This window comes from Grammomys surdaster, unplaced genomic scaffold, assembly GCF_004785775.1.
Source record: "Grammomys surdaster isolate TR1022 unplaced genomic scaffold, NIH_TR_1.0 189, whole genome shotgun sequence".
NCBI classification, from domain to species: Eukaryota; Metazoa; Chordata; class Mammalia; order Rodentia; family Muridae; genus Grammomys; species Grammomys surdaster.
The window spans coordinates 4263079-4290653 of record NW_021604634.1 but is presented as its reverse complement, the minus strand read 5'-3'; the positions used below and the strand labels follow the sequence as shown (position 1 = coordinate 4290653).

Below are 27575 nucleotides of genomic sequence, written 5' to 3'. Positions count from 1 at the left end.
CCCCCCATCCCGGCGAGGAACCCCCATCCCATCCCCCCTCCTCCTGCTTCTATGAGGATGTGCCCCCACCTACCCCCCACTCCCGCCTCTCCACCCTCGAATTCCCCCACACACGGTGTCCAGCCTTCATGGGACCAAGGATCTCCTCTCCCACCTATACCTGACAGGACCATCCTCCCTTGCATATATAGCTGGAACCATGGGTCCCTTCCTAAGTGCTCCCAGGCTGCTGGTTTAGACCCTGGGGTCTCTGGTTGGTTGGTTGGTATTGTGGCTCTCCTCATAGGGTCGCAAACCCTTTCAGCTCCTTTAGTCTTCACTCTAACTCTTCTATTGGGAACCTCATGATCAGTTCAATGGTTAGCTGTGAGCAAATGTTAGCTGATGAGTGGGCTTTCAGTCCAATTAGTTGGTTTTTCACTGACATGTGCATGCCACTTATGCACCTTTATGCATAGCTTGCCATGCTGGTCACTTTTGTGCCTAATAAGTATTGCAACTGTGAGCTGTGAGCACCTGTCTCTGAATATGTCAGACTCTTGCAGACCTCTAAGGAGACAGCTATGTCGGGCTCCTGTCAGCATGCACTTCCTGACATCCATTTCAGTGTCTACCTTTGGTGACTGCACATGGAATGGATACCCAGGAATGGTCTGCAGACAGCCCCTCCTTCAGTTTTTGTCCTACACTTTGTCTCCATATTTGCTCACTTGAGTATTTTATTACTCCAAGAAGGACCAAAGCATCCTCACTTGGTCTTCATTCTTCATGAGCTTCATGTGGTCTGTGAGTTGAATCTTGGGTATTTCAAGCTTCTGGGCTAAAATCCAATAATCAGTGAGTGAATACCATGTATGTTCTATACATCACTCCTACATAGGATATTTTCTTTTCTTTCTGGCGTCTGTTTCTAGGTCTTTCATTCATATGATTATAAAGCTATTTCCTTCTGTTCCCTTTGTTGATGCAACAGAAAAATAATTACCAGTTAATGGTTTGTCTATGTAAGATGTAACTAGTACCCTCATTTTACTAAATGAAGCTTCCTGTCTTTAGTTTTCATCTGAAAGGTACCACATAGGATTTGTAATGCAAATGAATTTATTATGATCTGTAGACTGTTTGCTAGAGAAAAGCAGAATTTGTGAAGCATGCTAGTTTATATTAGGTTATGATGTAATTGATAAGGTGTTAATTGTTACAGCCATTGATTGCTTTTCCTTTATTTTAGAAATAAAGTTCTATAAGGAGTAAATTGAAGTGTTCCTATGTTGCTAAAGAAAAATATGTAAGTTCCGCAAAATGTCAGAAAAATCCGATTCTGCCTTACATTCATACACTGCCTGTGTATATGGGAGGGTCTCTGTGGCTTTACCAGTTATTCTGATGCAAAGGAACAACACAGGATCCCGGACCCCTCCATAGTATGTTTGGATTATCACTATTTACAAAGAATCAATGTTATGTGTATGTATGAATTAGTTTCTACTATTTGATAACTTAGTCTTTCATGAATTTTATAATCATTTTGAAATTTGATTTATTCATAGTTGTTGAAGAATATTTAGTTCTTTAACATAAACTAATATGGTGAATGTTGACATTCTTTTTCTTTTTTTTCTTTTTCTTTTGTTCTTTAGCCATATTTAGAATAAACCCCAAATTTAATTTTATTTGGCATCCCCACTGACATTATTAATTACTCCATTCATTTAGGAAAAATAGTTGGACTATCAGTCAGTATCAGAATGAGGCCAAGAAAAGTGTATAATTTATATTCTTTGGAGAGAAGGCAGCAAAATAAATCAAATCTTACATTTTAAGATATTGGTTGTGGTACGCATCTATAATCCTAAGTTTGGCTGATGTGGGACAATCACAAGTGTAAGAACAGTTTGGGTCAAAGAGTGACTAGCCTGAGCTACAGTAGTGATACAGTCTAGTTGTCATCTAAGCTGAGTGGGGGAACATAGCTCAATAGTAGAGCCTTATATATGTCTGGCATCTATGTGCTCCTAGGTTTGATTTCCATTATCATTCAAAATAAATAAAACAAGCAGTCACACACATATTTATGTATGACATACATTACATTTACATATAAATTATATACGTATTTTAGGTAGCATTTTCTGTAAATGTAACTTTTATTCACTAGATGTAATTTTCTCAGAGGCTTACTGTTGAATAAGTTCACCCTTCCTAGTTCTTTCTCAACTCTGACTGGCTGATTCAGCCCAGATCTTCTGGCTCTTTAAAAGCCTTTCCAAGCTGACTGATTCTATCTGGCTTTTCTTGCCTTCTCACTGAATTACTTGGCTTGGTCTCAAACTAATCTTGGACATTGTTCTAATCTCCGTTCTCTTTCTTATTCTCTGGGTTGAACTCACAAACAAACTCCATTCCACTTCACTGAGCTCACTTAAGTGAACTGCCTCAACTGCACTGACTGAGCTCAACTGAGTGGACTGACTTCACTCTGTGCTGCTCTTAACGTGCTGTTCTCCTGAGAGTTCGGCATATCCCATCTCTGACTCATTCTGTCAGATCTTTCTCTGATTTATCACTTTATCTGTCTCAGATGTCACTTTCAAACATAGATGCTTACTTCTGCAAACCAACCCTACCTATATTGTTTGGGATTAAAGGTGTATATTAAGAACTTATTGATATTCCAGCCAGAGGGATTAAAAGTTTGTGATTTGTCTGCATTCTACCCTAGACCTAGATCACAGACCTAGATCACAGACCTGAACCCTTGCCAGAGCAGCCATGTTGCTGGATTAAATAAAATTTAATTTGAAAAAAAGAATTACCAGCTAGAATCCTACTCAGTGATTCCTTCTGTTTCCTGTTTCAGGAACATGATCACTTTCAGGCACTATAGAATTAAGAACTGTCTTAAGATGGTGAGATTTTAAAACCATCACATTTTCCCTACTCTGTAATCAATAATCACATTTCCAATGAGTTCCAGTGTGTATTTGGTAGAAGTTACTAAGCCTGCTTGAGGTGGGATTTTCTTTTAAGGACATCCTTTTCATCATCAAAATTATATAATTGAGGTTTAATCTGAAGTCACATAACATTGCTGCATGTTTTTATTAAAAGAAAATTGGAAATTTTTACCTGAAACAAAGGAAGTAATACAAATATCTTTGTGTTTTATGTGTTTTGACTTCAAAAGCTAAAGGAAAAATTTTCAATGAATTTCAGTCTGTAGAAGTTGAAAAGATTCTTAATTTTATGGGAGCAATCATAAACAGTACATTAGGTTTTCTCTAATAGCATGTCCCATTAAAACACTTCATTACAGTGTAGTCTATGGCCTTTATATGACAATGAGAAAGGAAGAACATTGTTAAGTATGAGATTTCATGGCATTTTTACCTGTTGTGGGCTCTGTCGTGTCAAAAGTACAGTACATTGAGTTCTGGACTAGCTGGCAGACATGAGCAGCCAGTGTCAGTGTGTTACCACCTCGTGTAACTGAAATCACTCCCTGAAGCCAGTCTGTGTGGCAAAGTCCTAGATGAGGTCTTCATGGGTGCTGACCATAAAAAGTTCATCAAAGTAATGAGGCGAAGAGAGAGCTTGGTGCTCATGGGCAGAGCTCAGCACCAAGGAGTGTGAACTGGCTCCAGCTGTGACAATAAAACAGCAGGTGGCTGCTGTCATTAGGGGTGGCAGATGAGGCAGGGGACTCACATGCAGCCCACAAAACTCTCATTTGTTAGCCATCGCCACTGTACCATGCAAAATAGCTTCCATCTCAGTCAATTTTACTTTGCAAAATATTATACATAGCCATAGAATATTGGAGCTCTGAGCACACAGGTCTGCTCCCCTCTCCTTTGCCTTCCTCCACTTTCCTCTCTATTCTCTTCTGTCCATTTACTCAGCTAACCCGCCCTTCTTTCCTTCACCATTTGAGACAAGTAGCCCTCCCTGCCTGTCAGCTCATGTGGACACTGTCTGCATTAACTCAGTTAAAGAAAGACCATACTGTCATTCTTGTCAGCTGGCAGTAACTGTTATTTATGGCTGTGTACTTAGGGGAGACCCTTGTTTTTGATCCACTTGTTTTGTCCTGTACTGTGAAGACTTTAGAGAAGAAACAGTGGCATTGTCAGTTGGTTCTTAAAAGTTGATTGTCAAGGAGCTGGCTTCCAGATTCCAAAAGTTAGTGCTTTCTGAGTTTCAGTTTGGAATACTATTTTAGCAATATATTGTTTTATGACAAGTATACCTTGTGACTGAAAGTATAACTGTAGGCCAAAGTTTAATAGTTAATTAGAATGGGAAACTTCCAATAATAGATACCAGGAATTTAAAGGAGTCTGATAGAAACTGAAAAAAATAAATTGAAAGACAACTATAAAAATTGTACGGTGTGAAATTCTTTCACGTTTCTCTTCCACTCTTTATAGGTATATACCAAGACATAAATTAATAGAACACAGTATTGTTAAAACAAACCATTCCATGCTACCTGACAGAAAAAAAAAACCTCTGCAGCTAACTTAGCTTTCAACTAATATATCTAATTATTTTGTAAAATGTCTATCACTGTATCTAGAGCTGTTATCTAAAACTTATTAATTATTATTATTTAATTTAAATTATATATAGGCTTGTACTAGTTTGCACACATTACTTCTTACTCTGTATGTGATTCATGTAGACAGTGAATACCTTTGTTTCTTTGGTGTCCCATGATTGGTTCTGTTGTTACTGTTTTTGATATATCTTTATCATTTTCTTTCTTTCTCTGTCTCTCTGTCTCTCTCTGTCTCTCTCTCTCTCTCTTTGTCTTTCTCTCTCTGTCTCTCTCTCTGTCTCTGTCTGTCTCTCTCTCTTTCTCTCTCTCTTTCTCTCTCTCTTTCTCTCTCCCTTTCTCCCTCCCCCCCCTTCTCCCCCCACACCTCCCTCCCTCCCTCCCTCCCTCCCCCCCTCCACTACTTCCTTCCTTCCTTCTTTCTTTTTTTGCATATGTTCTTATTTCTGCATCATGTATTGCAGCCCCAGTATCAGCTTTTCTTCCCCAGGAATGCTAGATTCTTCTAATGGAGTACTGTCTATGTAAATCTTTCTCTTCTTGTGGGGTGAGTTTAGGACTGGAAAGTCTCCTTTCAACGAATTCTAGCTTTCTTACAACTGCTTACCAGCACATGTTCCATTTTGTTTCCCTTAAAGGAAAATTTAGATCTTACTCAAAATCTTTTCACTGTTTTCTATGTACATCACAAACTGTGACAGCCTTCAACTATATTCATTGTCCTGTCAGTGCTTAATCTGGGTATGCATGTAGTATTCTTAGACTGAGTTACCTTTTCTCACATTGACCTTCAGCTGTGCACCTTTTGTCGGTGAATCCTAGTTATCATTGAATTTCACTTTTCTTCAACAGTAGCCTCAATTCCTGTCTTACCTACGTTTTAATTGTTGTTTTTTTAAAAAAAATGTTTTCTTTGTGATACAGTCTGTAGAATCTGAAATACATACCTGAATGAGTGATAGAGGTGGTTCTTTCTCAGTTGAGCATGAATAAAGTGCTCTCTGAGTGTGATCCATTTGAGAATAATCTGGTCTCCTTCCTATATATTTGCTCCTTATAGATGTTTAATACCAGGAAGATAATATAATATTGCATGTGCTGTTTCCTTTTTGACTTCACTCTTTTCGAATGATCTTTTCACAATTCATATGTATAATATCTGACATACATGGATACTTATGACTGGGTCATGCCACAGTATACGAATGTAGCAGTATATCCATTCAGCAGACATCTGGAGTCTTTCTGATTTTTGAGTGTTATAGCTTATAGTCCTGTAAACTATACAAGTATTCTGTGCGTACAAGGTTTTCAAAGCTTTTGGATCTGGAAGTGGGATTGCTGGTTCATGTGGTGACAGTGTTTAAGTTTGTGGGAGCCACTAATGCCTTTCTATAATGGCTTTGCCATGTGTTATCCCCTTGGTGCTGTATCCCTACTTGACATGGTCTTTTAAAAAATAGAACCAATCTAGTGGGTTTAAGTGATGTGTCCCTCATTTTAGTTTGGAGTAGATTTCCTGAAGACTATTGCATTTAATTGCTCATTGTCTGTTTTTATATTTTTTTAAAGAAAATTATTATTCAGATCTTTTGCCAACTTTTAATTTGAGTTGTATCTTTATTTTAAAAATTTTTGAGTTTCTACATAAACTCATATATGATAGATATTTATTATACATTTATTGTATATATACATACATATGTTTCTAAGTGCTTAAATATTCATGTTTTTAAGTTTCGTATTTATTTTTTATCCTTCAGTTGACCATTTGTCCTATTGGTCTGTCCAACTTGTTGAATGCCAATATTCACAGTACTTTTCAAAAGCTTTAATTTTTGTTAATGTAGTATTAATGTTCCTTTTTCAGTCACAAGTTTCAACTCTCTTGTTCTTCCTGTTTCCCAATAACACTAATCTTGAATTTGTACTCTCTTTCCTCGTAACTAACTTAGAGGTTGATTTATTTTCTCCCTATTTCTATAACATTTCAGTGTTCTGGATTTTACTTTCCTCCTTCCTGAACTTTTGCGCTTTGTTTCTTTTGGTAAAGTTAGGTTTTTCTTTTCAAATATAGATGCTTACAAATAAGAATTTTTCTCCAACTCTCAGTTCGTTTGTGGTGATAATCTTAGCGGGGATGCCTTCTGTGCAAGATTTGTAGGGTCTTCCTTCCCAGGGCTTTCTACACTTCTTCACACCACTTTTGATGTTTTCTGTCTTATGTTTTATTATCTCAGTATGTTCTAAAGTTGCTCTTATTTTCTTCTTTGATCTACTGCTTATTTATGAGAAACTTCTTTGATACATTCTAGTTAATTTCATTTTAAAGCCTTGTGTGCGTGTGCGTGTGTGTATGTGTATGTGTGTGTGCATGCTTAGTTAATCTAGTGTTGTTCATATGTATGTGTTCAGGGCTGACCACTGAAGGATCAGAAGAATGCATTGGATGCTCTGTACTGGGAGTTGCAGGAAGTTGATGTAAGCCTCCTTTCTTGGGTGCTGGAAACCAAGTCCCAGTTCTATTCTGGCAAAAGAGAGTCAAGCATTGTCCACTGCTCAGCCATCACTCCAGATCCTAATTTCAAAGATTTATAAATTTATCACATAGACTCCTGTGATTACACTCGTTTCCTTCACTGACTTGTGGACAATCTCAGAGTCTATGCTGTGTGGTGGATATTGTTTTGATTGTGTGGGACATATTTTTGAAGCAGGAATTTTGAGGCTACTAGAGTTTATTGTTTAAATTTCTAAATCATCCAAATTCTGTCAGTTTTTGCTTTTCTTTATAGGTGCACAAATAGTTTTTATTGTTGCTTCCCATTCTAGATCTACTTACTCATAATTGAAATTGCCCTTTACTTTCTTCAGTAACTTTTTTGTCTTAGTATCCTGTTTTGTGTTATATTTATATATGTATACTATCTTTCTTTTGGCTACTGATTGCATGATACTTTCTACCATTGTTAAAAAGTAGGTTTTAATGCCTCTTACTAGCATATGATTATAAAAGGATGTTTGTTCCTTAGGGTTTTTGTTGCTGTGATAAATACTGTAACTAAAATGTGAGTTCCAGAGCTAGGGGTTATTTCATCTGGTCTTTCACTGAAGAAGGTCGGAGTAGGAACGCAGTGCAGTGGCAGGAGCTGACCCAGAGGCTGTGGTGCAGTCACGCTCACTGGCTTGCTGCTCATGCCTTGTTCAGCCCACTTCCCCACAGCAGCCTGGTCCACCAGCCCAGAAGTGGCACTTCCCATTGTGAGTGGGGTCCTCCCCCATAAATCATCAATTAAAGCAGGGTACCATAGGCTGCCCACAGGATATAAGTAATGAAGGCATTTTCTCAATTGAGAACTCAAGTCCTCATGCTTGTAAGTAAATACTATCCCAGCCCCTGGAATGTTTTTAGTTTAAAATACATTTTCTCTGCATTTTGATTGGCGTGCTTAAGCCCATTCATTTCTTTACTCTTGACTATGGACATGTTGGATCCATACTGTTTACACTTGCTTGTAGGGTGACTGTCTTTCTGTGTATCCTAATGCCTCTCTTGTTTCTCTGTTTCACCATATTCTATTTTATTTTGTATGTTATGTTGGCATTGTCTTATTTATCTTTTTAATTCGATTTGTAGGTTCATATATATATATATATATAAAATTTATATATGCATGTAAATTTTATGTATTTAAATTTTCTTAATTTTTACCCTGGGGATGACAGTAAACATTGTAACTTATGTTATTACAGTTTGCTGAATACCAAATTAATTTCCACTCTGCAAAGCTTTGCTCATGTGTAGCTGCATTTTCCCTTCCTCTGTTTTATTACTATGATTCAGGGTTTTTTTTTTTTTTTTTTTATACATTTTATGTCTTGTTGTAATTGTTGCTCTAAGTTGGTATCTTTCAACCCAGCAAGAAATAAAAGGTAGAAATAAAAGATAGTTTTGTATTTTCTTGTCATTTATCCAGGTAATCACTATTAGCAGTGTCTTCCATTTCTCCATGTGGAGATGAATTTCTGCATGTTTCCTTTCAGTCTCAGCCTAAGGATTATCTTTACAATTTCTTTTTGGTCTGATTTGCTGACTATGAATTCTTTGAGTTTTATTCATCTGATTGTCTTAATACTTCCTTGTGTTACTATTTAGCTTATATTTATTCATCTTTGTTCAATTCCTGTGTGTGTGTCTGTGCATACACGTGCGTGTTTGTGTGTGTGTGTGTGTCTAGTATTTTGAACATCTTGCTTTTCTGTCTTTAATAGTTTTGAGGCTAAATCACCAGCTAATCTTAATTAGCAAGCATGCCTACTAATCTAATATAGGGCAGGTTTTCTGTTGCAGTGTTTAAGGTTCCTTTATTGTGTTTGGCTTTGGTAGGAAGGTTGATTATGCCGCCTGTGTCTGTGGATGTTTTCCATGTTTGCTAAGTTTCATGGATTTTGCAAATGATCTTTTACATGAATGTTATATTTTTCCATTAGCCTCCCATATGTTTTCTTCCTACCCGTTAGGACTATCATTTGATGCTTATAAATGCTTTTTTTTTTTTTTTGTGGCTTATACCCTGCCCTTCTTCTTTTGAACTTTTTTTTTCTATTTTTAGGCTAGAGCAAAAATCTTTATGTTTACTTATTTTTCTTTCTCCTTCTCCTCCTCCTCCTTTTCTTCTCCTTTTCCTCTTCTTCCTCCTCCTCCTCTTCCTTCTTCCTTCCTCCTTCCTCCTCCTCCTCCTCTTCCTTCTCCCCCCCTCCTCCTAGTGTGGTTGTTCATTTCTTCTTTTGATCTTGTTCCATTTCACTTCTGTTATTTTTTTTCCAGTTACAGTGGCATCATATTTGGGTCTTTGACATATTTACAATCCCTTAGTTGGTGATCTCTACTTGTTGGTTCAATAGTTTCCTCTTGTTATTCTCTTTTCTGAACATCCATGCTGCACTAGTTGAGTTGGTGCTTTTCCTGAAGCAGTTCCTGGTTTTGGTCTCTGTAGCGGGATGTAGTAAAAAAGTGATGTCTGTCTGCTTCAGGCTCTACCACCATCCAAGTTCCCAGTCTATGTCCAGCACCACCTGGCCATCTCAGTTCCACACTCCCCCACCCCTCACCTCCCCACCTTACCAAGTTGTTGGTGGGGTCGCTGCCTCTGCCTGCTGTCAACCCCAACCTCGGGGTTAGATATCACAATACCCAGTAACTTAGTAAATCAAAACTCTTAAAGCTTATAGGTAACTAGTCAGATTTATATATTGATAAAAACTCAACACACAAGACACCCACACAGTTTAGACAAGTTATCCCCATTATCCTAACCTTTTGATAAGCATAATTACATGAGGCTACTAAAGAAAGCCACATGGGTTCATGTCTGCTCCATTTTTGCCTTCCTCCTTCCCTCTCTTTCTGCATACTTCTCTATCCCACTTTTAGCTCTGCCTTTCTCTTCCTTGTCCAATCACAGGCCTCCTGCTGCACTAGTATTTAAAATAGATTGGTCAGGGAAATTCCTGCCACAGATCTCTAAATACTCTTGTTTCGTATGCACATATCACGAGTCTTGTACATGAATATTTTATTAGTTCTGGTTTTCTCTTGATTTTCCTCATTTACTAGCTCCTATTCCATGTACTTGACAGGGCACTCAGGAGTTTTTCTTTCTTTTTTCTCCTATTCTTAGATGCTTCAGAGAATCCCATTCTAGACCTCCTTTGAATTTTTTTGTGCTGTTCACTATATTCTATGGCTCTATATGTCTTACTTTCCTCAGTGGTGAAGGTTTCTGGATGTCTTCTGTTCATCTTAGAATATATATCTTTCCATTTCTTATTGACTCTAAGGTTTCTGAATATTTGGGAAATATCTTACCACATACAAGATTTCTAAGATTTTCTTTCAGTTTTTTATTTTATCTTCAGAGGAAGAGAATGTTGACATTTTGGTATGATGAGATAAATGAATTTAATTTTTAATAAGACTTTGCTTTTTATGCGATGTCCAGTGTAGGCTTGCCACACATTTTATCTTTTATCTGTTTTTTGTCTCTCTACCATCTTTCTTCCCTCCTTGTATCTTGTACTTTCTGTCTTTCTATATGGATTTTAATGAGAACATGTGAGTGCATCTTCTATGTGTAATGCATATGTAGGAGTGGGTGCTTGTCCATGTGTGCATTTGCAGCCATCAGAGGAGAATTTCAGGTCTCCTTGAAATGTACTTTCACTGGGTCTGTCAACTAGTCCACCCCAGCCATCCTCTGCTCTGTCCCTGACCACATTCTACTCTTGTTTCATATGCACATATCACGAGTCTTGGCTTTTGTAAATGTGGGCTTGGGGATCTGAACTCAGACCTTCATGTTGAGTTCACACGTTTGCTGCCACACCACGGTGTTTGTTCAGCCCTGTTGATGGCTGGGTTCTGTACTTGTCAGACAGCAGATGAAAGCTGCTGGTTCTTGTGGTCTTTCCTTTGCTTCTGTAAATCTGTTGTCATTCTTATCTTAGGTTTGCTCTAGCCTTTTGTGTGTGCGTAATTTTCTACTTTTTCGTTTATTATATTTATGCTCACACTCTTTGCCCTGTGTGGAGTTTTTGAGCTCTTGTTATTTACTGTTAAATTTTGGAAACTTATTTTTGTTCTCCATTTTTCCAAAATATTCCCATTTCAGCTTCTTTCTTTGGACCTTTCAGTTCAACTACATGGAGTTGAGACAGCTTACTATTTTTGTGAGCAAACTTCTTAGAAGAAATTCTCTTTGAACTTTCTCTGGTGGGTGCCGGTTCATGAGTGGAACATTATGGCCTGCTAGTTTGAGCCATTAGGTTCAGTGTCTCAGATCCTTAGTACACTGCCTAGGAGTCAGGGTGCTCACCACTCCGTTTACACAAGCTGTTAGGCCAGAAAGTTGAAAACAAGTTGCATATAATGCTGGAAATCTGTTTTTTGTTGTTGTTGGATATATTGATTAGTGTTTTATTCCTCGACATAGACACCCTTGTATGTTTTAGCACCTGCAGATTTAATCAATGAAGACGATACCAGAATTACATGCTTCAGTGGGAAGAGAGCCTTAATTTATTAATAGCAATCATTTATTGAGAGTTATTTCATTTCTTGAATTACTTCATACTTAAGCATTTTTCTTAGGTTGTTAACTGTTTATCGATTCCTACCATTCCTCTATTTAAATCATTTTTCTTTTCTATTTTTGATTAATTCTTTATGTAAACCAAGCTGCTTTGACACTTCTCATTTTTCTGCCTTAGCCTCCACCATAGATAGCATTACAGAATATGCCACCACACCCAGCTCAGCACCTTAAATTTAAGGTTACAGAGGTATTTGTTAGAATTGTTCTTTTGTATATAATAATCCTTGTAAAATACTTATTTTCCTATTTGAGTGATATAGTGTTCTTCCAGTAAAACCATAATTTTCATCACTGTTCATTTTTACATCATTGCATAGGTCTTTTGGATAAGGGTTAGCTTAGAAAAGTGAAATTGAGGTTTACAGACTCCATTTAACTAGCTCATAGTGTGTTTATCTGTCTCTGTGTGTAAACACATATACACACTCACATATTCTTGATGTCTGGGTTTTAGGGTCTTCATGATCTATATTATCTTAGTACAGTTGCTACTCTGGAGTCCTGGCAATACTTTATATGTAATCTCTATCATAAAATCAGGGAGCAAATCTAACACCCTTGGGTAGTTTTGGGTAAAGCAGGATAAGCTTCAGCCTCCTGTGATTCCAGGCTTTGATTTAAATGCTTTTCTGTGACCTGCTCTCTCATTAGGAGAACTCAGAAACATTTCCTCATGGTATATCTATGGTTAATTTCTCATATAATGTAGAAAATATGTGCATGCATATTGAGCTCCTATGTACCATAATAGTAATTGCATTCTCAAGTTGTATCTGCAGTCTCCGAATTCTACCCGAACCACCACATCCTTTGTAGAATTTTTAGAGTTACTTAATATGTACAAGGCACATATTTTTTGTGTGAATAAAATATATTGTCAAATTTAAGTGAGTTGCTGGGCGGTGGTGGCACACGCCTTTAATCCCAGCTCTTGGGAGGCAGAGGAAGGTGGATTTCTGAGTTTGAGGCCAGCCTGGTCTAAGAGTGAGTTCCAGGACAGCCAGGGCTATACAGAGAAACCCTGTCTCGAAAAACAAAACAAAAAAACAAACAAACAAAAATTAAGTGAGTTGATATACATAAAATACCCAATAAATTTTATTCCATCTCCCTCTCTTTAAATATTAATGTAAACAAAACCCACAACAGCCATAATATGGATTGCTTTCAGTATAATTTAGGATGCAGTTAGTATTTGAAAGTCTACAGTACTTTGCTATGAGTGAGATACAATAGTATTTACAGTCTTGAGAATGATAATTACATTTTCATGTTAGCTCTCATTAACTTGAAGTGGAATCAACTGTTAAGAAGCAATTCCTTCCTTTTGAATGCTTTTTCCTCTTTTCTTTGGATAGTATAGGATACTGTGTGTGTTTTAGATGTTTATATTATAGTATCGTATATCCCTTGAGGAATATTTTTTCAGTAGTCAAAACAAGGTTTATATACATGGACTAGTACAGTTATCCAGAAAAATAATTAAAATTTCAATATATAAAAATAACTTTTTAACTAAATAAAGTTGTGTGCTGTTGATAGTTTCCTGTCCTGTCCAGCAAGGCATTAAACAGAGGTCCTGGGGGGTCTCCTGAAAGAGAGCAGGGGTGTGGTGAGGGGGGACACAGGCAAAGATGCGAAGAATCACGGCTTGTCCATAGGCTGATCAAACCGTAATTTTTCGTTTTTTCAAACAGGGGTTATATACACAAAAATGCAGGATGTGGGGAAGGGGATGACACGGGAGTGTAGGTGTTCAGGGGGAGTATAGATATCTTCCAGAACATAGTGTCAGCTGGGTGAAGGTTCAGGGGACAGATCACTATGACTCCACCTATGATTCACTTGTTCTTATCTAAGATGGTACTGTCCACCAAGTGTACCTCTCGACAAGGTCTATGACTACTCAGGCTGGCAATTTTCCACCAAAGCTGCTTGTTTACAATAGCTTATAGCTAGCTGTCTGTTTCAGTGTTTTTCCACAGAGACCCAAGACTTTGTGTTAGCCGGCATGTATATCAGGCCTATGGCCTATGACCTATGGCCTAGGCCTTCATTGTATAAGCAGGGCTGCCCCAGACATGTTCCCTGAGGCATAGTCTCATATTTCTCAAGCAGCCATGACCTGAGTGAAGCTAAGATGTGCTTGAATGGTTGTTTCTTCTTCTTCCACCCAAATGCTCGGTAACTGGCATTGATCACTGTACTTGGCTTACAAGTGCCCTATTTAAAACTCAAAACATTATGCATCCTAGACGTGTATTTGTCTAAATGAGCTACATCCCTACCTTCTATAACATTGTAAGGGTTCTTTTCAAATGTGGTGGGCAGGGGGAGTCAATGCGATAATTATAGCCAAAAGAGGGCAGAACCGCATGGGGTGTACTAGGAGATAGGAGGAAACAACGGAAGACTTGGCTCTTCTAACCTCGTTGTTATTTTGTAAGAGTTTGAGAAGTAAATTTTGTTACTTCTTTAAAGGTCCTTTTCTTCAGAATGTGAATTTAACAAACCTCATGTGGTTTATGTGGTTTTTTTTTGCCTTTTATTTACAAGATAGAATATTGATAGATAAAAAATTCCAATTTTGTTCATTTAACATGCATATCAGCAAATCAAAATATGGTGGCATATTCTTTCAAGAAGCTGTACTTAAATAACTTTGTGGGGATTGTATGTTCTCTTACATATTCAGAATGATACAGGTTGTCTATGCTTTTTACTGCTGTGCTAAATACCATGACCAAAAGCAACTTGGGACTGAAAGGGCTTATTTCTTCTCAGCCCTTTTAGTTAATCATAAATAGAAGTCAGCTCAGGAACTCATGGCCAGAATCTGGAGGCAGGAACTGAAGCCGAGGCCAAGAAGGAATGCTGCTTATTGGCTTACTCTGCACAGCTTGCTCTGCTTGCTTTTTGTACGACCCATGACCACCTACTTGAGGTGGCATCAATCACGGTATTCTGGGCCCTTACACATCAACTATTAATCACAGAAATATCCCATAGACTTGCCTACTGGCCAATCTGGAGGAGGAATTTTATCAGTTGTGGTTCCCTCTTCCCAGATGACTCTAGCTAATGTCATGTCAAGTTGACAAGAAATAAGCAGCACAGAGAATATATGACCATGAGTATTTGTGTGTGTTTCTTTGATATTACATACTTTCTTAGTCCCACAATTAAAAAAAAATCCTTTTTTATATCGGTAGATTTTTTTTCTTCTTAGTTCATTTTGAAAAGGCGTTGCTGCACTGAGTGGCTGTGTATGAACTTGTCACTGCACCTGTGTCTTCCTTCGCAGTGGATTGTGCTCTTTCATTGGTAGGGTTGCAGAGCTCTGTAGAAAGGTCACTAGGCACTAGTCCTACTTTTGCATTTTCAGTTTCTTTGCTACATTTTCTCTAAAATGTCAGAGTGACTTATCTTCCTTCAGCTTCAGTCCTCTGTCCAGTCAGAATGAGTGGATTGTGCCTATGCTGCATTGTGGTGGAGTTTTAGAATTCAAGGGAGGAAAGAAAATGACCTGGAAGCTACAAACATATTATGCTTGCTTTTATTAAACCGTTTCTTTACTTATTTTAGAAAATTATAGGGACAAAGATAAAATCTGCCAGAGTTAATTTAGTTTATGTTTGTTTTAGTCGATATATATTTTTACATATGTATATGTTGAAATACAAAATATTCAAGAATTGCATGTAATTACTCAATGCTCTCTGATACTTTGCCATTTTAAAATACAGTCGTTTTTTGTAATTGTATTTAATACAAAATATTCTCTAATCATACACTACTTTTGAATGTCTGAGCTAACCTCACCCTTGGTTGGCATGCAGCTTTTCTTTAGTCATTTCTAACTCCCTTTGGAGGACATCTCCAGAGATAGAAGACCTGATTCCAAGTGTTGATGGAGAACTTTCCGTCTCCTGAGCTGAACTGGGTGCTCTGTCTAGAGCAGTATTAGACACGTCATAATCTGAGGGCTGGAGCAAACATGGTTATGTGCTGTTGGGATTCAGAATGTCGTGCCAGGATGAGAAACCAGAAGTCATGGTCCGTGAGTGTAATAGTTTGAAATAGTTCAATAGTGTAGGAAAAGAAAAGTAAGGTGTCAGTGGGAGCAGTGTTGGAAACAATGGGTTTATGAGCATTAGGATGAGATTACTAAATTGGAACAGTGGCACAACAGATAGACTTAGCTGTTCTGTAAAGATATCTGTGAGAGATGCCCTGTAACTGAGTATCAGACATGTTCTTACGTATCATAATTTAGATGTGAAAAATCACCTCAGAAAAGCCGTGGGTAGAGATACACGTTTTAGACTCCTCCATAAAGGAATTGTGCTTGAAGCTCAGGAAGTGAATTTTCTTTATATGTGAAGGTAAAAATGTATACATAGTTAAGAGTCTCACTCAAAGAGGATAAAAGATAAGCACAAGAAAGTCCAATAGTGTGGATTAGGAAGTAATCAGAAACCGGTGAAAACTGTAGTCTTGACAGCCAAGCTATTAGCTCCTAGTCAGTACTGGTTGGAGAGATGGCTCAGTATAGAGAGTACTGGCTATACTTGCAGAGGACCTGCATTTGGTTCCCAGCCCACATGGTGGGTAGTAATTGTCTCTTAACTGCAGCACCAGGGGGTACTCACCCTCTTTTAACATCTGTGACTTTGAATGCATGTGGTGTATTTACATAGGTGTAAGCAAAACATTCATACACAAAACATGTAGTAAAACTATGTCTGTCTGTCTGTCTGTCTGTCTGTCTATCTATCTACCTATCTTCAGTCTTACATCTATCATTATCTATTTGTATTTTTGCACAGACAGCAGTAGCAAGTAGTGCAACTACACTTAGCTAAACCTTTTTGTACTGTAGATGAAACAGGAGGTTTCTGCAGGAGTGTGTTCTGTGTTTGCATACTTTTCTTAGGCCTTGGGTGCAGATGTCTTATTTTACTGTTTTCCACTTCTCATGGACTACTGTGGTACTACTCTCTGGGCCCAGGCTCTATATCTTCCATCTTTTGGACACTCTTATGGCTTACTTCTGATCTCTTGATATCCTGTGGTTTAGGCCTCATTTTTTTTTCCCCTCTCCACTTCTGTAAGTGTCCTTGTCATTAAAATACAAATTTACATTTGTTAATTGAATCTACAGTCTTACTTCTATGCTACACAGTCAAACATATCCACTGGTGTCTGAATGAAGCTTGTAGGCACTCCTAGGAGTTGTAGTTCTCCTGATGTGTAGCAGCCATTAGTAGAAATACCTGTAATTTGTTTCTTAAGAAAATACACAATTAAAAATGGAAAGTACCATATAAAGTTAGTATAAAATACTATTCACTTAAGGTTATTTTCAAGATGCTTATACCTGTTGGATAAATAAAGACATATTCAGCAAAATAGAAAAAAATTCTATATTTACAAGTGATACGTAACTCCAAAGTCAAATAATATCATGTTATATATATTTCTCAGTATTTTTAATTAGCATGAGAAAGTGGATTATGATGAGTGTTTTTAAGAACCATTATTTGATGTTTTTTCTATATTTTTTATTTTTAGCCACATGGGGTTTATTATGGGAATAAATTGACCTGCTTCATGTTATATATTATGGAAGATATTTAATAGTGAGAACTATGCTGCTCAGTTTGCACTAATTTTGTACTAACAATTTGTTGATTTTTATTGAACTTTTGGTCAGGGCAAATTTCTCAGATTCTAAGCTGTCAGAGAATATTGAGTGTTTGCTAAGCCCTGTGTGTTCTTACATACGAGTTGTTACTGCCCTGGGCTATATGTACTTCTTTTCTATAATGCATTGCCACAGCCTGGCTTTTGTCCATTTGTGTTCCTTCACATCTATCCAGACTGGAAATGCACACTCTCTGTAGAGGGGCATAACTGTGCTGTGTTTATCTCTCTTCTTCTTGAATCAAGAATCACTATGTGTTAATTTGTTCCTTGTTTTTCTTATAGCACTTACTCTTGTTATACTTGTTTAGTAGTCACTACGTAGTAGGTAAGTTTTTTTTTTAAATCTCACTTATATAAAGTAAGTATAATTATCTGCACACTCTAAATTAGGAAGCAGAGACTTAACATGACTATAAAAGCTTGTTCAGGCTCACTTATATGGTAAATAGACGACCTAAGGTCTTAGCTCTCACCGTAGAGCTTTTAATTCTAGTTCTGTAGCACCTTAAATGCATAAACAAAGCCATTGTAGGATTTTCTCTTTTCACATTTCTCGGGACTTTACGCCAACTTTGCTTAGTTATGAAAAGTTGTGTTTCCTAAATTCTCCTGTAAGAGCCTGAGTCTGGGGAGCTCATTACTTCCCCTAGATCAGTGAGTTTAAGAGCACCCACAGCAAGCACATCCACCATTTTCTCATACAAAAACATAGGAAAGGCCCCACCTCTAAGCAACATCTAGCTTAATATTTAGCCTTCAATTTCTTTTATTTTGGGCTTCCCAACTTTACACACTATAAGGAGTGTAGTTACATATTATATAGATCTTGCACCAAGATACCCATTTTCTAAATAATGTTCTGATGTAAGTCTTTCAATATATGCACACGTGACAAAACAGTAATATTGGGTGGCTCTCCAGCACATGCATGTTAATATGGCCAACATTTTACTCTTCACACGTATTGGAGACAACATCCTTTTCTCCTTGCTGTTTCACAGCTTTAGGGTGCTTTATTTTTGTTCATCTCACCTTTAGGGGTGTCTTAATTGGAGTTTTATTGCTGCGAAGAGTCACCATGACCATGATTATTCATACAAAGGGAAATATTTAATTAGGGCTGCATTCTAGTTCAGAGGTTTAGCCCATTATTATCATGGTGGGAAGCATGACACTGTGGAGGCAAAAATGGTTCTGAGGTACTGACAAGAAGCTGAGAGTTCTCCATCTGGATCCATAAGCAGCAGGAAATAAAGTGCTTCAAGTTTCTGAGACCTCAGAGCTTGTCCCCACAGTGACACACTCCATCATAAGGCCACACCTGCTCTAACAAGGCCACACCTCCTAATAGTACCACTCGCTATGAGCCAGCCATTCACACAGGAGTCTATGGCGACCATTCCTATGAGAAGAGTTGGGTATGTGAATTGTTCTTTAGGTGAGTGATTTTCACACAGGAATGTTGTTTGAGGTATCTTATTGGTGACATTTCTAAGCCCTGTCATGTGTGAGCTGAACTTTATTTCAGCATTTGTTCACTGTACTATTACCAAGATGAACGTAGGTATTTTGGAGTTGAAGTTCTTTATTTGATCACGTGTCTTTCTAGGTAAAATCAAATCATCTACTAGATTCTGTTGAGGACCATGCTAACACCAGGCTTCAGATATTGTACTGCCATCCTGTCCTCAGGATGCCAGGACTTACAGGACTTTCCCTTTATCATAGCTCTCCTTCCTGGAGAGACTTCATTTGCCTGAGGTCATTAAGAATTGGAGAAGGCACATAGCATCATCAACTTTATCCTGTACTAAATGACAGAGCCAGGATTGGCCTTCTGTTCTCCTACTGGACTTCCCCAGGCTGCCTCCCTTCCTCCCTGGCATTCCCCTACACTGGGGCATAGAACACTCTCAGGCCCAAGGGCCACTTCTCTCACTGACATCCAACAAGGCTGTGGGTTCTGCCACATACGCGGCTGGAGCCATGGGTTCCTCCATGTGTACTCATTAGTTGGTGGTCAAGTTCCTGGGAACTCCAGGGGGCCTTGACCAGTTGATACTGTTGGTCCCCCCATGGGTCTGCAGACCCCCTCAGTTCCTTCAGTCCCTTCTCTAACTCCTCCATCAGGGACCCCACACTCAGTTCAGTAGTTGGCTCCGAGCATCCGCCTCTGTATTTGTCAGGCTCTGGCAATACCTTCCTTCTTTTTGGGCTTCATATGGCTTGTGAATTGAATCTTGGTTATTGTGAACGTTTGGGCTAATATCCACTTACTAGTGACTGTATACTGTGTGTGTTCTTTTGTGACTGAATTACCTCACTCAGGATGATATTTTCAAGTTCCATTCATTTGCCTAAGAATTTCATGAAGACATTGTTTTTAATAGCTGAATAGTACTCCATTGTGCAAATGTTCTCCATGTTTCCTTTAGGCGTGTATGTTTTACTTAAAGAGCTAACATTACTCTGGCTAGTATAATAGAAGGAGTTCACATTAACCTGAAGTAGTTCCACACATTTTTATGGTTGTAATCACTTTCTTATATTAAGTCATTAGCCTTTGCCAACTAGTCTCATGGCCTGCTGTCTTTTTGGTGACCTTTTACTTTAGTAGAGATGTAAAATGTTAATAATTTGATTTTTGGTTCACCCATCTCTTTACTGACTGTGACTTTTCCTCTGTGCAACTGTGTGGGAACTGTAGGATACCTAGATAGTTGAGTGCTGGTGTCTCAGTAGGATGTCAGTGTGGTGTGTGGTTTGGTGATGTGAGCGAGCATCAGGGTGCTGTGTTTCAATGTTTGTCACATGCTATCTTTGAACCAACAAGATCAGGTGCTTCATAACTTGTCTTTTTGTCAAGTGTGGCTTGTGGTGACTTCTTCCCCAAAATTGTCCATACCCTTCAGAAGACTGTGCTCAAATTTGAACTTGTGATTTAGGTAATGCTCAGCCCAATTAATACTTACATAGGAGAAATTGTAAGAATTATGTAAGTGGGAGAGTTCAAAGTGATAGTCCCACAGAGAGAATAGAAACGAAGGCAGCCAGCCCTCAGGAGCATATGTTGTTGTCAGTGCAGTCTGTCTGCAGCAGAGCGTAAGTAGCCCCAGGGTTAGATCTGGCTCATGGCCCCAGTGTCTCAGCACCCTGCCTTACACATGGGTATGAGTTAGAGAGGCAGGCAAGGTACCACTGAATTTTTGTTGCTTCTCACATCTCTCTCTGCTTATTATGCTGAACTTACTTTCATATGGCAGATTACCATTCATGACAATGAAATGGAAAGAATGTTACACTATTAAAACTCAAAGGACTTAAAGAAGGGATGCTTCCATAATCTATAGTGTAGAAAAACTATTTTGAACTGAAAGTAAAAAAAAGAATTATTTCTTGAAAACTAGAATGTAAATGTTAGCACTGCCATGTCCTTTTAACATCCGAACCCATTTTAAGTGATACAGTTTCAGGCACTTGTGTTAATCCCAAAGACTCCAGGAGAAAGACCATCTAAACTATCATGGCCAAATGAATTAAAGCAAGCTTTGTAATTTGTGTACACTGGCTTCCAGCTCCCAAGGTGGGGTTCAAGAGCTCAGCATTGGATGTGAGGCACAGGTTTTTGAAGCTGTGGAGTTTCCAAATAGGGGATTTGGTGTGTAAAATAGGCACTGTTCTAGAATCAGAATGTAAGTGTAATAAGTGTAATAAGTTAGTTACACCGACCTCCTGAAACAGAAGTGGTTATAAGATAGTAGTCATAACAACCTTTTTGAGCAAAGGTAGGCTTGCAAGGTAGTTGTCACAAATGTTTGAAGCAAAGATATGATTGCAGTTTCTTGGGACAGGCAGTGCAGAACTATTTGTAGTTAAGGTACAGGCGGGACATAACCCCATCCTTGAAAAACTGAGGTTGAGTTATAAACAGGAATGAACCTAGTTTGTCTTTACTATAAGATGACGTTTAAAACCAAGATGGAGGCAGGCTGGTTTATCATGTGCAAATCAGTTAAAATCAGTTAGGTAATCAAATTTTAAAAATAATTATGTTTTCTTTATTTAGTCTGTGGCAAGCATGTGCCAACAAGCATGCACGCACACATGCACTCACGCATGGTGCAGAGATAGAGATAGAGTGATTTCACTTTTGTTAAATGTGAGCCAGGTAAGTGATCTGTTTCGGTGCCTATAGTGGCTGTTCCCAGAGTAAAGCCTTTATGGTCTATACCTGGTGTCGTATCTCTTGCCTGCCTGTTGTGCTCTGCCCCATGCCCTCATGCCGCCCTAGCCCTGTGGCGGCTCCTCCTCCTCCTCCTCCTCCTCCTCCTCCTCCTCCTCCTCCTCCTCCGTGCTGTTGGGATGTGGTGATAGATTCCAAAGGGGGAAGGACTGCACAGCCATCCGATGGGCTGTGCCACTGTCCCTAGTCTTGTGTTCTGGGTAGAAGAGGAAACTTCCCGGAATGCTATTGTTATTTGGTTTTGGTTTTGTACAGAACTTACCTTATACCTGACACACAGTCAATGAAAAGTAACATGCAGGCCAAGAGCATGCTGCTTCTGAGAAGTGAGGAATTTTAGGTTCCTTGGAAGGATATTTTTGTTTTTCGTTATATCTATGAATTATGTTAAAGTATTAAGTCAGTAGTCTCTTAATACAGTGAGTGGAGAGTATCTCTACCAGTTGTTTTCTCTTTGGTCAGCTGAGTGTTTTTTTTTACACTCACAGTTATATCAGAAGTATCACACTAGTCATATTTTAAAGAGCCAAATATAAAGAATTGGCATTTAGCTTAAATTGGATGAGGAAATATTTTGCAGTTGGACATAATCTCGTGTTCTAGACTATACACAATTTCCATTTTCTCCAGTATTCTGCAAGAGTGACAAGTTGCCTCTTGAGTTTTTAACAGTAGAATCCCTTTATAGACTTAGAATGTGTGGGTAAGACTTTCCTCCCTGTTGTGGATATTCTCCTGTGAATTGAAATATTTTTGCTTGATTTTTATTTTAAACCTTAGTATTCTAATTAACAAATGGTTTTCTATTAAAACACTGCACTCTGATTCCTGAGTTCAACTCTCTTAAATTGTACTTGGCCACATGAGTAAGCTGTGCTGTGCAACTTTGGGTTTTTAACCTTTGCTCTCTGCTATTAGCTTTATGTTTTTTTAATTATTGGAAAATGGAGGACAGTAGGAAAGTTACGACTTAAATGGACTGTTGTTATTGCTGTATTATTTTTTTCAGGAAATGAAAAATGTTATTTATTCTTTCCAAATCAAGCAGAAACAAATATAGAACATCTTATGCTGTTGTTTTTTCGCTCACCACTTAATATTATCACAGTTTGATTCTTTAAATGTGATTATTATCTTTCCATTATAATGATTGATGATGCGATCAGCTATTCGTGGTGTAAAACATCTATTGTCACACTGTTGCCTACTATATAAACAGTATGAATAGTGTTTTCAGTATATGCAAGTTTATTTCAGTAATGAATAAAATTATTTAAAAATGCAAATACATTTCTCACTACACACTTTCCTAATATTATATGAAAATAAACAAATAGGTGATATTTTAAAAATGAAGATTTTGTAAGATTCTTTGGCTTTTTCTTTTAGTTGCAAATCTCTTCTGAGAGGCTGCATTGCTGAACATTCTTCACATTGCCCATTTGTGCAAACATGTCCAGATGAATTCAGTGTTTAATGTTAAGAGTCTTATAACATGCCAATTTGATTTGTAGCCTTTCATATCATAGAATGCTAATTAAAATCATATTTTTGCATGTGTCATGCCTTTCATGTACATATGCAAATAGATTCTGTTGCCTTTCAGCTATTAGTAATTAACTTTATGAAGGACAGCTGTAATACATAATTAACAAAAATGTTTGCAAGCCCTTTACACTCTAAGTTACAACAGTAAATTTTTTTTTATCCATTTTTCAAATTAGCCATTTTGTCTAATGTTTCAGAATGAAATCTGGTGCCTTTGAGAGTCACATAATTGATGTGGTGCTATGTGCAAGCATAGTCATGCGTGTGCTGCACGCGTGTTCTCCAGTCCATAAGTGTGCTTATCCTTGATGTGCTTGTGAGTTAAGATAGCTGATCAGGTGATACTCTTTGTTTCAGGTATATTGACATCTTCTCTGCACAAAACCAAATGCAAGTATGCATGTGTGCATTCTGTAGATACAGGAAGCTTTAAGTCATTTCAAAATAATCTCTCTTTCAATCACTACCATGTTTTTAAGGAAGCTTCATAGAGCTATTTATTTTCTTTTTTTATAATCCTTTAAATTTGTAATAAAATGATATTTTCTTGAATGCATTTCATGATGGAAGTGTGAGTTTGTCTATGGGGTAGTGTATACTATATCATAGTACTTTTTTTTCTTTCTTCCAACTGATGATGAAGACAGTGACTAAGGAACCACAAACATTATTTTGATCTTTTGGATACTTTTAGTAGAGGCAAGCAATGTCTAAGAACTGTTCTAATGGGTATGTCTACGTTGTGCTAATGTATGCCTATACCAGAAATATTCTTAAATGCTTTCTACAATTTTCCAGCCAAGTGTCAAGATATAGTTCTATAATTTATTTTTGTTTTTTCTTTTTTTTCTTTTTAGTGTTGCTTTTGTAATGAAGAAACACTTAAATACTCACCTACTAGGCAAGCATGGAGTTGGCACCCCAAAAGAAAGGTAAATTTCATTCTTCTGTATTATGTATTTCATATGTGAAATGAATCTTTCATTTATCCATTATTTATCCTTAGTTTTTCTATTTTCAGTTTTGTTTAATGAAAGAACTTCCCAAATTTGTGCCTCTGGTTGTAGCTTCCTTCTTGAACACCATTTATTATGTCAACTTTTCAGAAAAATATAATGGCATATGGTAGTTTTAAATATGAAGTCTGGAAACACTCAAGGTTTTGTGACAGAAACAAAACTATAGAATTAAAATTAGAGGGACATGAACTCTGTAAACCCCTCCGTACATGCTAAAACAAATGTTTAAAACTAAATATTGAGGGGAGACAATTAAATGTTGTCTTTAGTATAAGTTTATTTTGAAGTTTTAAAATAACATTTGTGACTTCTTCCTATAGACTTTAGCATTGCTCATATTAAAACAGAAATATTTTGTGTCATTCTTCAAATAATATTATAGTTGCCATGTCAGGAAAAATAACACTACAATTATTGTACCATCAACTGTCAGATTTACTTTTCCTTAGTGATATATAATAATTAACTTAATCATATAGATTTAATTGTTCTAACTGAACTGATTTCTTGCAATGTCGGCTACCACATCAACATGGCTATTTCTGACAACTTTTAAGCTCTAAACATGGACTCCCTTTCAGTGAGGAGACATGCTCTTAGGTTCCTGTGTTGGAGCTGGGCTTTCAGCCTCCCTCCAAACTCCCAAGAATATATTCTACATTTCTACACTCATTTGGCTGTCATTCATGATGTTTTGACAATTCTAAAGTCTTCTACCCAACAGTACTCAGGCCTCAACCTTTTTAGCAATATCTAAAATATTTATGGCTCTTTCAAAATAAAAATGATCTCATGTACTCTATAGTATAAATAAAGCTATAGATATGTAGTGGTTTAATGAGAATGGCCTCCACAGGCTCAGATGCTTGAATACTTGGTCCCAGATTAGTAGAACTATTTGGGAAGGATTGGCAGATTTGGCCTGGTTGGAGGCGGTGTGACACTTTGAGGCTTCAGAATCAGGCTCCTGTCCCAGGTATCTGACTCTCCTTCTGCCAATAGGCCCTGCCACCACCTCTCAGTGTTGCCATGGTTGGTGACCAAAATTTAAAGAGATTTCCTGTTGTAGAACACTCCAGATCATCCCGTGACAGAAAGATCTCATGACTTCCTCTCCTGTGAGACACTGTAGCCTTGCCAAGTAGTGTGAAAGTGCTGATAGATTGCCTGGATGGGTACTTTTAACTATTTCTAGTGCCAGCATTCGTCTACAGTAGATATTTTTGAATTTTTCTTTCTCCTAAAATTTTTGTTGCTTCAGATGTGTTTGTGATGTCATCTTTTTTATTTTTCTGGTATTATTTTGTAGAATGATGGATCAGAATTCCTGGAGTTAGTTATAAATGCATTTTTTAAATTGTCCATCTGTGGTTCGAGGAGACCAAGATTTATAAATGCAGTCTATTTTACATTTGTAAAGGTTCCTCCTCTTTGAATGTGTGGCTTTATAAGCATCATAGAAATGGTGGGATTGATTTACTTTCTGTTTGGGAACAATGTTTGTCAATTCTGTTAAAGCTTTTTCTCACCTATTTAAAACATGGTTGCTTTGGAAATAATCTTGCAAGCTTGTTATATTTTGATTTTTCCAGAACAATATAATTAGTTTGTTTCTTATGTTGAGAATTTGATTCTACTCTCTAATCCCTTGCATATTGCAGAAAAATATAATAGAAGTTAGCTGTGACAATTAAATTAATAATACATTTTGTTTGTAAATATTTTGGCCTTGTGCTTTGAGTGATATATGCAAAAATGATAATTTATTAAAAATAAAGTCACATTCCTCTACTATAAAGTTTGATAAACCAATAAAAATTGTCAGCATAACTTGCATTGGAAGAAAAAAACTAAATTTTGCAGTGGTTTTTAAGACCTTATGAGAATTTGCAATGATGATAACTTTCGCAAGAATCAATTCTTTTCCCCTAAATTTTCATCAGCTCACCTTAAGGTAATGTAACATAGTAACTGTGAGATACTTTACATTTAAATACAGATAACTGGATGTTGCCATATCCAGCCTGTAGTTTTAAATAGTACACTCCAACTAAGTTCTAAGTACATTCTAAATAATTTTTATTTTACATGAGTATTTATCTGTTACAGATGTCAATGAAATTTCTTTATAACACCTTGATTTTGTTCATAATAATCTCGAACGTCCTTTTTTACATTTATAACAATGAGTTCAGCCATATTAAGTGTGTTTTCTGTGAATGTCAGGCCTGAGTGACATGAAGTGTTAATGTCTGTTTAGTACAGTGCTTAAAATCTGCCAGCTTTCAATAGTGGTGTTGAGAGGAGGGGTATGCTTTACTTCAGATTTCCATCTGCGTGTGTGTGTGTGGGGGGGGGGGCGGAGAGAGAGAGACAGAGGTGGGGGGAGGATGTTGTGTGGTTGTTGGATACCGTTAAGAAATATGTTTGTGCAAAGAACCTTTCCATAATGCTTATGACAGTACTTTAATAAAAGATTTTAAATTAGATAGTATACAATGTACCATACTTGCTAAATGATTTTGCTAGAGGAAATGCACCTGCAATTTAATAATGAATATCCAGATCACAGTCTGTTGTGGTTTCAGTGAAGCCATGTTTGGAAGATGTCAGATGTTGTTTCTGTTTTGGCTTTTCTTTACTAGATCTTTACTTTACTAGATCATGGACATCTTACTAGTTGGTATCCTCTCTTCCAGCTACTGTTAGTATCAGTAAGGCCTCAGGGAGAGGTGGGCTTAGGAGCCCTCTCTTCATGCTGGAGTGTTGTTGGGTCCCATTGTGTCTGCCTCACCTGAAGCATCGTCCTGGTTGCCTTGACTGATGTGAGAAAGCCCATTCCAGCTGTGGGCATCACTGTCAGGTAGCAGTCCAGAAGAAAAGAGCATTTCAGCCTGATGTTTTCTCAGTTTGCCTTTCCTCTAGCTGCTCAGCTGACCTGTTGTCTTGCTGCTGCTGCCGCTGCTGCTATGGCTGCTTCTGCCACCACCTCATTTTTCATATCAGAGCCAGCGTTTTCAAGCCTTTATTGTGGAATAGGGAATAACAACAACTCTCCAGTAACATTCAGGGCAACTGAATAATATCCTGTAACAACTCAGGTTGTGATTGTTGAGCACCTCCTCCTGTGAATTGAGTATACTGCTTGCTGCCTGCCCCTGAGAGTTGTTCTAGGACTATTCAGACTAGTGAGGTACCCAGCTCCAAGGAATGAGTGCTGCTTTCTCAGCAGTCAGATGTGAAGTTTAAAGATTTGATGTGGAAGGCACACTCTCTGTCTCTATCTCTGTCTCTCTGTCTCTCTCTCCCTCTCTCCCTCTCTCCCTCTCTCCCTCTCTCCCTCT

General features: G+C 37.7%; 1 protein-coding gene across 3 annotated transcripts in view; it reads left to right on the top strand.

Annotated features, from left to right (window-relative positions):
• Znf407 (zinc finger protein 407) overlaps positions 1-27575 on the top strand; it is a 378589-nt gene that overhangs the window by 130990 nt on the left and 220024 nt on the right. For all 3 annotated transcript variants that reach the window (XR_003711625.1, XR_003711624.1, XM_028768952.1), the window contains exon 4: positions 24070-24144. Coding sequence is in view for 1 of the 3 variants with exons in the window: in XM_028768952.1 (XP_028624785.1) it covers positions 24070-24144 (75 nt within the window). In the remaining 2 variants the exon portion in view is untranslated. The remainder of the gene's footprint in view (positions 1-24069; positions 24145-27575) is intronic.